Raw genomic sequence first — 10,594 nt, 5'->3', positions numbered from 1 at the left:
AGAACAGAGAGAGAGAGAGGTGGTGGTCATGAACCAGGGAAGCGTAAGTGACTGCATGTGACAGCACACCACACTTTATCCATGGCAGCCCCGCAGAGACGAGCCGGCCTGCCCGCCAAAGCTTCCATCTGTCTGCAGCCCTGAGAGGAGTATCTGCTATTCACCACACTTACACTCTGCCCCATGGTGGTCTGCTTGGTCCACGCCAACGCCAACTCTGCTGGTGAGAGCTATATTTACAAACAGCTGCCGTGGCACTGGGTAGAGTACCATGAGAGGGAGGAGGAATACAGGATTTCACTCTCGCCCCCCTAGCATAATACAGTATCAACTCAATTATTTTTCAATGCTGGTCTAGCAACGGCAAACACTATATTAAAGGTAATATACTCAGTAGATCTTATGTGATTTTATTTGAATGTTTCTCCTCAATAGAAATTTCTGTGTAAAGAAACCTTTGTTGCAGGAGACTAACAGGCATATAGAGGAGCATCAGTCATACGACACAGCAGAATTAAGGGTAAGTTAGGCAAGTTTGTAAGCTAGACAGGGTGCCATGTGGAGCACAGCAGTGTTTCACGCATTTTGAATAAAAAAAGGCAGATGATCTCACCAGTCTTTGCACAGAAGCCCACATTGCATATCGATAATTTATAATTTTGTCACAATTAAAATATCTCTTACATAAATCCATCAAATATTTATACACAGAAACAGAGCAAATTAATATCACAAACAAACCTCTTTTTTTCCACTTTTCCATTGTTGTTTTTTTTTCCTCAGGTGAAAATTATCTTAATTTGCACAATCAGCTCTTTATTTTGCATAAAACACATTCTTTCATGCGCTTTATAATGAATTGCAGATTGAAAGCTTTCTTCTCTCCTGCTTCTTTTCCCCTCATGTCTCTCTCCCCTCTGTCACTCCTTCCTTCAACTCATTCTAACTCCCTCTCCATCCAGTTCTCGCCCATACAACACTTCAACCTGCTCTCCATCCACCTTCCTCACAAGGGGAAGACCAGAAACCCAGAGAAGGTGGAGTACTTCCAGCCCCCCATCAGGTTGCCTCTCTCCAGTCTGAGGTAGGCCTTATCCCCCTTCTCCATAATCACTAGGCCGGCGTTGGTGGCAGCTTCTCTGGTGACGTCCTGATCCCCGGCAAAAGCTGAAATCATTGGCCAGCCGTTCACCATCAGGCTGACCTAAAGCAGACAAGATAAAGGGATGAGAGAGTGCATGTTGATCCACTGGAATTATAACTGATAAAGTGTCATAGCTGAAGTACTGTACCTGGATAGTTTGTCTATTATAGGCCTTTACAACATGGAAGTTGAAGCTGTACACTCCTCTCCTCGGTGCCAGGAAGACACTGCTCTCTTGGTCAAAATGAGTGCCGACGTTCACCAAAATCTGATCCAACATATAATATGTGACATTAGATATGAAACAGTAGAGGTTTGACGGAGAAAAAAAGCCCTTTAGTTGACCATTGAAAAACAGTGGGCCAGTTTTCATTCCAGGGTCTCTTGGGACATTATTTTTCCCCATGCTGTTAGATCTCAGACTTTATTCAAATTTTTACATATCCATTTCCAGAAAAAGCCCAAAATGTCCATGAAAATGCAGACCATGCAGCATAATTCAACAGTTTTTTGGCCAGACGGATGCACTGTGAGTCCAAATCTCAGTGTTTACCTGATTAGCATTTTTCCTCACTGTCAGAACTCAAATTGTATGTGCATCTTATTGGCAGAAGACTTCTGTCTACAAAATATTTGGAATACAGCTTACAGAAGCTGTGCAGGGGAAAAATGATCTACATTTTTTTATTATTACAACATTATGAAAAGATCCCACAAGGTTGAATATTTAGGGAAATGAAACTACTTCCAACCTTAATGAGCATTTCACACTATTTTTTATTTTTATTTTTTTTAAATGCACAAGGGCGTACAATAACTTAAAGACACACATCAGCATTCACATACTCACATTATCGAAATAGATGATCATGGTGCGGTTGCTCATGTCCGTGGGCTCATGGTTGGTCTGGCGGCTGGCGGAGAAGGCCACCCGGCCGGAGCCGGAGCGGACCGACATGCCCAGGGCATTACTGGCCGGCTCCGATGAAGGAGTGGAGTCACATACGACCAAGCATTTGCCCTCAAGAATGATGGGCTCTGTGTCATTTTGGCCCCTGGACCCCATAGGTCCCCACAACAGGAGCACACCCAGCAGTAGCGGGAGGTCAAAGTGGATTGACCTGGGGTGCATGACTGATCCTGGGCTGTTTAGTTGAATATCTCTGATTAATTCTGCTATAAAGAAGGGTCACTTTGGACAATTTGAAGTGTAAATAAACATGCTATGGTGAAAGAAACCAGACTTCAGAGTTGGTTGGATTAAAAGAGAAAGAGAGAGGAAACCTGTTCTAACTTTAACCTATACAGTTTCCACTGGTACCATTAGCATTCACTAAGGTAGCAATTAAACCAGCAGATGTGTCCCAGAATGAAATTATATTCAAATGAAACTCAGAATAGTTTACTGGCCATAGCTGTCAATCATAGCCTTTCTGTTTTTCTTTCTGTTTTTCTTGTTTGCCCCCACAAATCTCAAATCTCTCCAGTGTCCTACGTGCTGTGTCAGCAGGGCCCAGAATGACAATTTTCAAGTTGATTTCCTCAGCAAAAAATAAGACAAGAAGGCAGAAGAGAAGCAGCTGGGGAGGGGAGGAAAAGGTTTGAAGAGAAACGTACAGCAAAGTGAGTGAAGGTCCGAGCTCAGACTTTAAATGGCAGGTGAGGAGGATGTAAAAGATGCTGAGGAGAGGTGAGGAAAAAAAACAGATGAGGTAAGATCCTGGAGAGGTGACAAGGGAAGGATGTAGGACCCAGAAGGGAGTGAGAAAGAGAGAAGGAGTGGGGGAACAACTCCACTGAGTGACCATCTGTCTTTTACATATACCATATCACACAACACACACACTCTTCTTCTCTCACTTGTGCTTTTGTTTCACACTTACACATAAACTAGTTATACATAAGAAAATGTCACTTTTTGCAATGTATTTTATTTTCTCTTCAAATTCAACAACCTCTCTGTTCTCTTAACTCAGAGAATAGCGTCGCTTTCGCCCTCAGCTGATGCAATTAACTTCCAAATGTACATTTTTGAATACCATTCATTTATCTTTGACCAAAATTAGCAACAGCACATGCAAAAACATCTCATTCTCAATCACACTCACTAATACAGCTGTTTTTTTGGGCTGGAGAAGGATTCACATTAGCGCAAACTTATCTATTATTAACCTTAAAACAAGTGCTCTAACATAACCTGACTACTATTTGCTCTGTGCAGTACAATTCTAGTATTGTAAGTGAATAAAAAATATAGATGATCACCTGTCTCCATCTGAACAATCTTGTATACCATATCAGGTGAAAACAGTTGTGGCTGAATTATCGTACTATGGTCCAAAATCCTTGTTGTCTTGCTCCTCTATCACACTGTTTCACAGTACAGCAGTCGGTCTGAGCGTAACCAAGCCAGAGTATGCTCGAATCCCTCTGACTCTCTTCCTCTATGTCTTTCTCTCTCTCACTCTCTCTCTCCCTCAGCCACCCCCCTTTCCATTTGCTTCTTTCTCTCCCTCTATGTTTCATCCGCCTACTCACCTTTACAGTGAAATAAAGAAAATGAGCGGATAATTGGATATCTGAGACACTTCAAAGAGTACAGTTAGTGAGTGAGCGGCAGTTGTTTTCCCTTTTTTCAACTCAGAGTTTCTTTCTTATGCGTCTTCAAGTTGAGTTAAAAAGGATCAAGGTTGCTTGTGCACCTTCATGTGAATGAAATCATTCACAGCTCCCGGGCTCTGTGGAAGTGTGACTACGTTTAGAAGACAATATAGCAGATATAAGACTGGATTATACATTCTTCACCAGCCTGATGAAGAATGTATAGGCACAGCTAGACATAAATTAAACAAAAAAATGAAACAAATAAACAGAATAAACAGAATTTAACTTTCAGCCAAACAGAGGTAGGCCTTTTCAACGCTCCAAAAACCTCCAAGGGGGGGCTAAATATTAGAAACACCTCCTGATGCAATATAATTCAACAGCACCATAAATTTGAGCCTCCAAAATGGTCATGAAGTTGAATCAAAGCCTCTCTAAAACAGAAACCGATCCTTCATGAATGTATGATATATTTAAGGGCTGCTGTATTAGGCTCCATCAGCTTTAGCTAGGTGTAGTGTATTTTTGTAGTCAGCCACTTGCATGTTTGAATCACTGTAACATGAAAAGCACATAATAATCTTGCAATCTTGATATGAAAACCTATTTCTGTCCTTTTCAAATGAGTCTTTGTTTGCTTTCCGTCAAATTGACTCATATTCATGCATCAATGCTCCACACTCACTGGTCTGTGTTGAAAATAATTTACATGTCAGTATCACCTGATCATAGTTTTTGAGTGATATGCTTATGGAAGACAAACTCAGCTAAAACGTTCCAGTTGGCAAAGGTTCCAGCACAGGGTTGTGTGGTTCGTTGGATATTAATCAACACTTGTCTTGGAGTGGCTTTATCTGAGTCAAACCAGCAGAGTTATTCTCTCTGGCCTCCTTTCCCTTTCCTTCACCTCAGATTTTGACAATAGAGATGTGGCTGTTGAGCTCAGCTTTGTAGAGTCCGAAGCCCAAGCACACCGGCTGAGTGAAGGTGGTGGAGAAAGTGTGGAGGTGGGTCAGACTGTTGGACAGTCCCACCTCAGAGAAGGTGATGGTGCCTGCACCATAGTCCACGGCTATAGCAACTCGATTGCTAGTCATTCGGTATGATAGGCGGGTCTTTTTGCTGTTGTGCCAGGCAGCAAGCTTCCTGTCATGCTGCTGTGTCAAGCTCCATGATACCTGGGGATTTAACTGAGGCATTTTAATCAAGGAACCTTTGGGTTAAAATCTAAAATGGCATATGAAAATAGGTAATATGTGTACTTTGATCATATTTAAAGGTGCTACATGTAGCATTTCAACATCAGGTTTGACAGCGCATACAGATGTATTTTTGATGGGAAAATATTGTGTTGCTTTAGAGCACAGAAGGAATATTGTTTTACAGCACAACACAGAGAGAGGGTTCTGTGTGGTAGTACTACAAATATCACTGGGTTACTGTTTGAGGCTCCTACTGATTTCATTTGTTTAAAAAAGCAACATTAATTAAATTAATGCTAAAAAAATGTGACATATAGCATCTTTAAATGTTTAAGTGCTTTCAACTAACCCAACTAGGTGGCGCCTATACCTTGTTGTTCCCAAAGGCGTTGCCATCTTTCCCCTTCCGTCCAATACTTCTGTAGCAGATGCCAATATCCCAGAATCCCTCAGCCTCCAGCTCCCAGTAGTGAGTCCCAGAGGAGAAGGTCTGGACGGTGAGAACCTGCGGCCAGTGGTCGAAACGTTCAGGGTGAGCAGCACAGGGTAGACGACTTTTAACTCGCATCACTGAGCGAAGGTCATCAGCAATGCTCAAGAGAGGATGGGCAGTGTTTGTGTCCAGAGTCAAAAGACTGGTTACTGTAGGAGAGGGAAATAAAATCATATTTTCTATGTTTAGTTGCTTGAATTACATTATTTGTGGTAATTTTTGCTGGTAAACTCTGACTTTTGTGGGCAAATTAGAATCCACAGTATGTCTCCACTCTTGGAAAAATGACAAAAAAGGTTTTTTTGCTATTTAGAAACTGAGTAATATTTCCAGTTGACGCCCACCTATTGTTGAAATGTAACCATCCTTGTACACAGTCTTGGTTACCACACATTGAAGACCACTTGTAGTACTTTTTTATATGAAATCAGAAGATGCCATTAAAAATAAGTCTTAGATTATGTGAAAACCAAATCAAAATTTGAAAGATGCAAATTTGCTTCATGCCAAGGGTTAGATGTGAAGATCGATGTCATTCTCATGTCTGTCTCTTGAATATGAACCAGGAGACAGTTAGATTAGCTTGGCACAAAAACTGGAAACAGGTGAAAACGGCTAGCCTGGCTCTGTCCAGAGGTAAGACAAAAATCCACCTACCAACAGTTCTTGTTGAATTGTATCTTGTTTGTTTAATTCGTACAAAAACCGAAGTGTAAAAATGACAAGTGTTGGATTTACGAGTGTTATGAGCAAGACTACACAAACGAGATATAATGTGTTAATTAGTGAGTTTTAGAGGGGCGGGTGGGTGGATTTTTGTTACCTTTGAATAGAGCCAGGGCTGCTTTGTTTCCCTCTATTTCCAGTCTTTAGACTAAGCTAAACTAAGCGACTGCTGGCTGTAGCTTCATATTTAACGGATAGATATGAAGCTGGCATCAATCCTCTCATTTAACTCTCTACAAGAAAGTAAATAAGCATGTTTCCCCAAAACATCCAACTGTTCCTTTAATAAATTAGAATAAAAGGGGTAGGCATGTGTCACCCAACTGCTACTCACAGAGCTCCCTCTTGAGTTCACTGAGGCAGCGGAGGGTGGCGGTGATGAACTCTCGATACTTGCTCTCGACATCCTCCAGGATATGCTTCCTGTCCAGACTGACGGCATCAGGGATGAAAAGTGGGCTGTTCAGGTCAGCTAGTAACCTAGAATACGAGAGCACAACACGTACATATACAGTAGGAAAACTATGTCATTTTAAGGAATCAGCACATATAGATTTAGGGCTGATGTAATTAAATAACTGCATTTGTTCCTTCTTTTTTTCCCTCCTCATGTCTTGCTGTCTTTCTACCTCCCACATGCAAACATTTCCTAAGATGCATAAAGTATCTACATACACACATCAACACAAATAAGGACATCTAAGGATGTAAGATCACTCATTTGTTGTGGACCTACTTTGTATCATCTGATTGAAAGGCCTGAGGAAAGAAGAGTCAAAGACAGCTGAGAAAGATATGACATCAAACGGTTCATTTTTACAAAAAGAATTACAAATCCTGTGAATAAGCCCAGCACAAGGTTAAACCATCACTCAGATATACAACTCATCCCATCTGTGGCTCTGTACAGTTTATTGGGTAGGTGCGGGCCATCTTTTCTCCATGATACATTAGCTTTGACATCATGTATAATAATACTTGTGGTAAACATCCTCATGGCTCTGCTGCACACTGTAGCTACTTGGACTCTTTTAAAGCATTAACAAGCATAAACTGTCTGATGGCAGCATCCTCTGTGGGTTCAAATTGCAAGCACTGATGCAATTTTCACCTGCTTAAAACAAAAACCAGAAAATACTATATAGGCTTTGTGTACCAAAGTGAACAGTGTATTAATAGAAGTATAATACAGTGATTTGTCAGAATATCTATTACACACCTTCACAACAGTTTGGTACCAGTTTTGTTTGTTTAGTATTTATGAAAACATGGATATAAAACCAAACTTAATCAAACAAGTCTACAGCCCTTCTAGCAGCTCTGTAACTCTGCGCTTAGGCAAATTGGTGCTTTGAGCTACATGCTGATGAAGGTGTGCTAACATGCTCAAGTTTAGCAGGCACTGTATTATGTTCATTATCTTAGTTTAGGATGCCAACGTTTGCTAAGTAGCACTAAAGCCAAAGTACAACTGAGGCTGATGGGAATGTCATTAGTTTTGCAGGTACTTGTTCATAAACCAAATTACTGGATAAATAAACACTTTTTTTGGGGGGGGGGGCTTTTTATACAAGGGACCAGAGAGCTGCAACAAAGCTCCCCGGCTGGATTAAAACTTGGTTTATTTCAGTTTTGACCAGATGATGGTGCTAGATGAAAAGTTAAGGGATCACCAAAGTGATTATATTTTATCTTGAGGGTACCATGAATTTCTCTACCAAATTTTATGGTAATTCATGTAATATTTGTTGTGACATTTGTCTAAAAACCACAAAAGTCAGCCTCATGGTGGAAATAGAAGAGAAGTCAGTAGACAACCAAATTAGGATAATCCTCTGCAAACCATGAATGTCTGTACCAAATTTTTGCACCAATCCATGTAGCAGATGTTGAGATATGTCTAAGGAAAACTTAAGCTAAACTGTATCAACAGTTAATTTTGACATTCAGAACATTGTATCATCATAATTCAATCTGACTACCCTCCAAATACTATAATACACTGGGAATGTATAGCAGAGTGTCTGTCCAGCAACATGTCTTACCCAGATGAGCAGAAAGGGGTCCGTCTCTGCCAGCAGCGAGGCCAGGTAATGCTGGATGCTTAGCGTCTGGCTCATGTCCTCCCTCACCTTCGAGCAGTCCTCATGCACACGCTCAATGACCTGCTTTCTCTCTCTCTTGGTGATCTCTCTCAGGGCCATCACCAGCTTCTTCACCTGAACCAATAGATCTGAGCCCAGCCGCTCCACCTGGGTGTCGTCCTTTTTTAGAGAGTCCTGCAACCAGCAATGAGGGATTGGTGGTTGGTGCCAGATAAGTAATTGATAGATCCATTTGAAAAATATCATCAATAGAGCGAGGCCAGTCTGGGGGTTATACATGGAAAGGATTTAAAGTTGGGCTCTTTTGTGGATCACAACTTGGGCAGTACAGGATGTACAGAACATCTTCTCCTGAGAGAGTCATTATGTTACATTTTCTTTGTCTATTATTTATAATATTTTTACTCACAGCCATAGCGGAATCAACATTCTCATGCTCTTTGAGGATGCGATGTCCATCTTTCAACTTTTCCTCTGCTCTTCTGAGCAGCGTCTGGAGAATGACCTGTGAAATCTCACCTTCAGTATTTGAGCAACCACACACTGGTGCATAAACAAACATATAAAAATGCACATTTATACTCTTCCAGCTCACCTTCAGATCGTCCTCCACTTGTCTAAGCGCTTTCACTTTATGCTGAACATGGCTTCCCTCCAGCAGACAGTCACCGCACACGTACACCCTCTCATCGGCACAATAGTAGCGGAATATCTCTGTGTGTGTTGGGCACCTTCGCTGGGAGAGGTCCCCAAGTGGATCCACCAACAAATGGGTGCTAAATGCTGGTCTTTCCAGATGGGGTCGGAGGTGCTCGGCACACAAGGACACCTCACACCTCAGACAGGTCTTGACAGCCAATGGTAGCTTCCCTTCCTCTGCCTCAGGGGGGCAGCAGTCACATAATACTTCACCATGCTCCTCTTGGCACTGGGGACAGGTAAAGCGAGCTTTCTCTTCACCCTGGCCGCTCCAGGCCTCGCGGATGCAGGCGGGGCAGAAGCTGTGACCGCAGGGCAGGGGGTGGGCTTTGCTGAATATATCTCGGCACACGGAGCAGGTCAGCTCTTCCTCCAGGGATGCCATAGTAAGTGGAAGAAAGTGCCCTGATGTGTGTTTGTGTCTGTGTCACACAAAGCTACTTACTAAACAGTGGATTTATACAGAGGAGAAAAATCAAAAATACACTGATTAGATATCCTTCAATTTACAAAATCTCGTAACAAAACTCACAGATGATCTGGATAGCAGTCAGTGTTTGTACATTCTTGGAAAATGTCACCAATCATCATGTTGTGGGTCTGTGCAGCACCAAATGAAAGCTACTATTTGCTGCTGTTCCATGTAAGAAGCACTGATTCCCAGACAGGGTATAAGACACAGCTAGTGTTGAGCTGGTGGCAAGTGGGAAGTCCTTGTTTCCAAATTTGCACTCAGACCAATAATCCTTTGCCTACTGTGCTCTATGAATAGAGTACTTAACAATGTAACCACTTAAAAATGTACAGAAGGTGGACAAAAATAACACCTTATGTTTTAACGTAAGGCAATACATCAACATTACAAACTGAAGTCTACAAATGCCATAATGTTAAATCAGGACCTATTTAACACATAAACTCAATTAAACCAGGGTTTAGGGAGATACTTTGATTAAAAATAATAAAAATAACCATATAATTCACTGAGCAAACAATGATATACAGTATATGATTATTAAGTAAAGAAAACTATTGGCTATCACAGTAAGTGTAAAGGGGTTGTAACACTGACCCTAAGTGAGTGTTAATTTGACTCAGACCCAAGCTGTTGTGGTATAGGGATCAGGAGATCATCCCTGACAGTTTCTTGGCCTAATTTAATCTGCATGTGCTCTGCTTTTACATGTTTAACACCACCTCATACATATTCATCCCAACTGAATTTTATGGTTATTTTAAATAAATCTGTAAAACAAAAGTTGGATCTCTTACCTGTTGGTGCCCTGGTCTTTGCAGACTGTGGCCATCGGTGAGTTTGTATTGTCAGTATGTTGACTGTGCAGGCTAATCCGAAGATTCCGTGCCCCCCCCCCTCGTTTGCTCCAGCCATGGAGCTGGACTCAAAGAGGTCATGTGACAGTGAGTTGGGAGGGGAGTGCGGGGAAAAGTATTAGGTAACTAAAGTCACAGACCGAAAATTAGGATTTGTTTCTCAGAAAGCTTGTTTTATTTGTTTCTAGTGAATACTATTTGTACACCATTTAATCCACTCTGACATAAGATATATACACATTATATGGCATTGAGATGTATGTACAGAATGGGTTGGAATAATACCTTT

General features: G+C 41.5%; 2 protein-coding genes across 2 annotated transcripts; both read right to left on the bottom strand.

Moving 5' to 3' along the window:
* Positions 1-490: 490 nt before the first annotated feature.
* Positions 491-3,527, bottom strand: cbln12 (cerebellin 12). Its single transcript, XM_040144100.1, has 4 exons — positions 3,410-3,527; positions 1,995-2,284; positions 1,293-1,412; positions 491-1,204 (listed from the first exon to the last, which is right to left on the bottom strand). Exons 1-4 carry the CDS (start codon positions 3,438-3,440, stop codon positions 1,007-1,009), a joined length of 639 nt encoding a protein of 212 aa, XP_040000034.1. The 5' UTR covers positions 3,441-3,527; the 3' UTR covers positions 491-1,006.
* Positions 3,528-4,656: 1,129 nt separating this feature from the next.
* trim110 (tripartite motif containing 110) lies at positions 4,657-9,358 on the bottom strand. The gene is made up of 7 exons (XM_040144099.1): positions 8,870-9,358; positions 8,684-8,779; positions 8,215-8,448; positions 6,906-6,928; positions 6,504-6,649; positions 5,321-5,592; positions 4,657-4,926 (listed from the first exon to the last, which is right to left on the bottom strand). Exons 1-7 carry the CDS (start codon positions 9,356-9,358, stop codon positions 4,657-4,659), a joined length of 1,530 nt encoding a protein of 509 aa, XP_040000033.1.
* Between the last annotated feature and the right edge of the window lie 1,236 nt (positions 9,359-10,594).

Source organism: Xiphias gladius, chromosome 14, assembly GCF_016859285.1.
Source record: "Xiphias gladius isolate SHS-SW01 ecotype Sanya breed wild chromosome 14, ASM1685928v1, whole genome shotgun sequence".
NCBI lineage: Eukaryota > Metazoa > Chordata > Actinopteri > Istiophoriformes > Xiphiidae > Xiphias > Xiphias gladius.
The sequence above is the reverse complement of the archived record's forward strand: the minus strand, read 5'-3'. Positions and strand labels throughout refer to the sequence as shown.

Coding starts and splice junctions, on each gene's coding strand:
- cbln12 (XM_040144100.1), bottom strand. CDS start 3,440: ATGGTATACAAGATTGTTCAGATGGAGACAG. Junction 1,413..1,994: donor TGATCATCTATTTCGATAAT/GTGAGTATGTGA, acceptor ATGTTGGATCAG/ATTTTGGTGAACGTCGGCAC. Junction 1,205..1,292: donor ATAATAGACAAACTATCCAG/GTACAGTACTTC, acceptor TGTCTGCTTTAG/GTCAGCCTGATGGTGAACGG.
- trim110 (XM_040144099.1), bottom strand. CDS start 9,358: ATGGCATCCCTGGAGGAAGAGCTGACCTGCTCCGTGTGCCGAGATATA. Junction 8,780..8,869: donor AAGTGGAGGACGATCTGAAG/GTGAGCTGGAAG, acceptor GAGATTTCACAG/GTCATTCTCCAGACGCTGCT. Junction 4,927..5,320: donor ACGCCTTTGGGAACAACAAG/GTATAGGCGCCA, acceptor TTAAATCCCCAG/GTATCATGGAGCTTGACACA.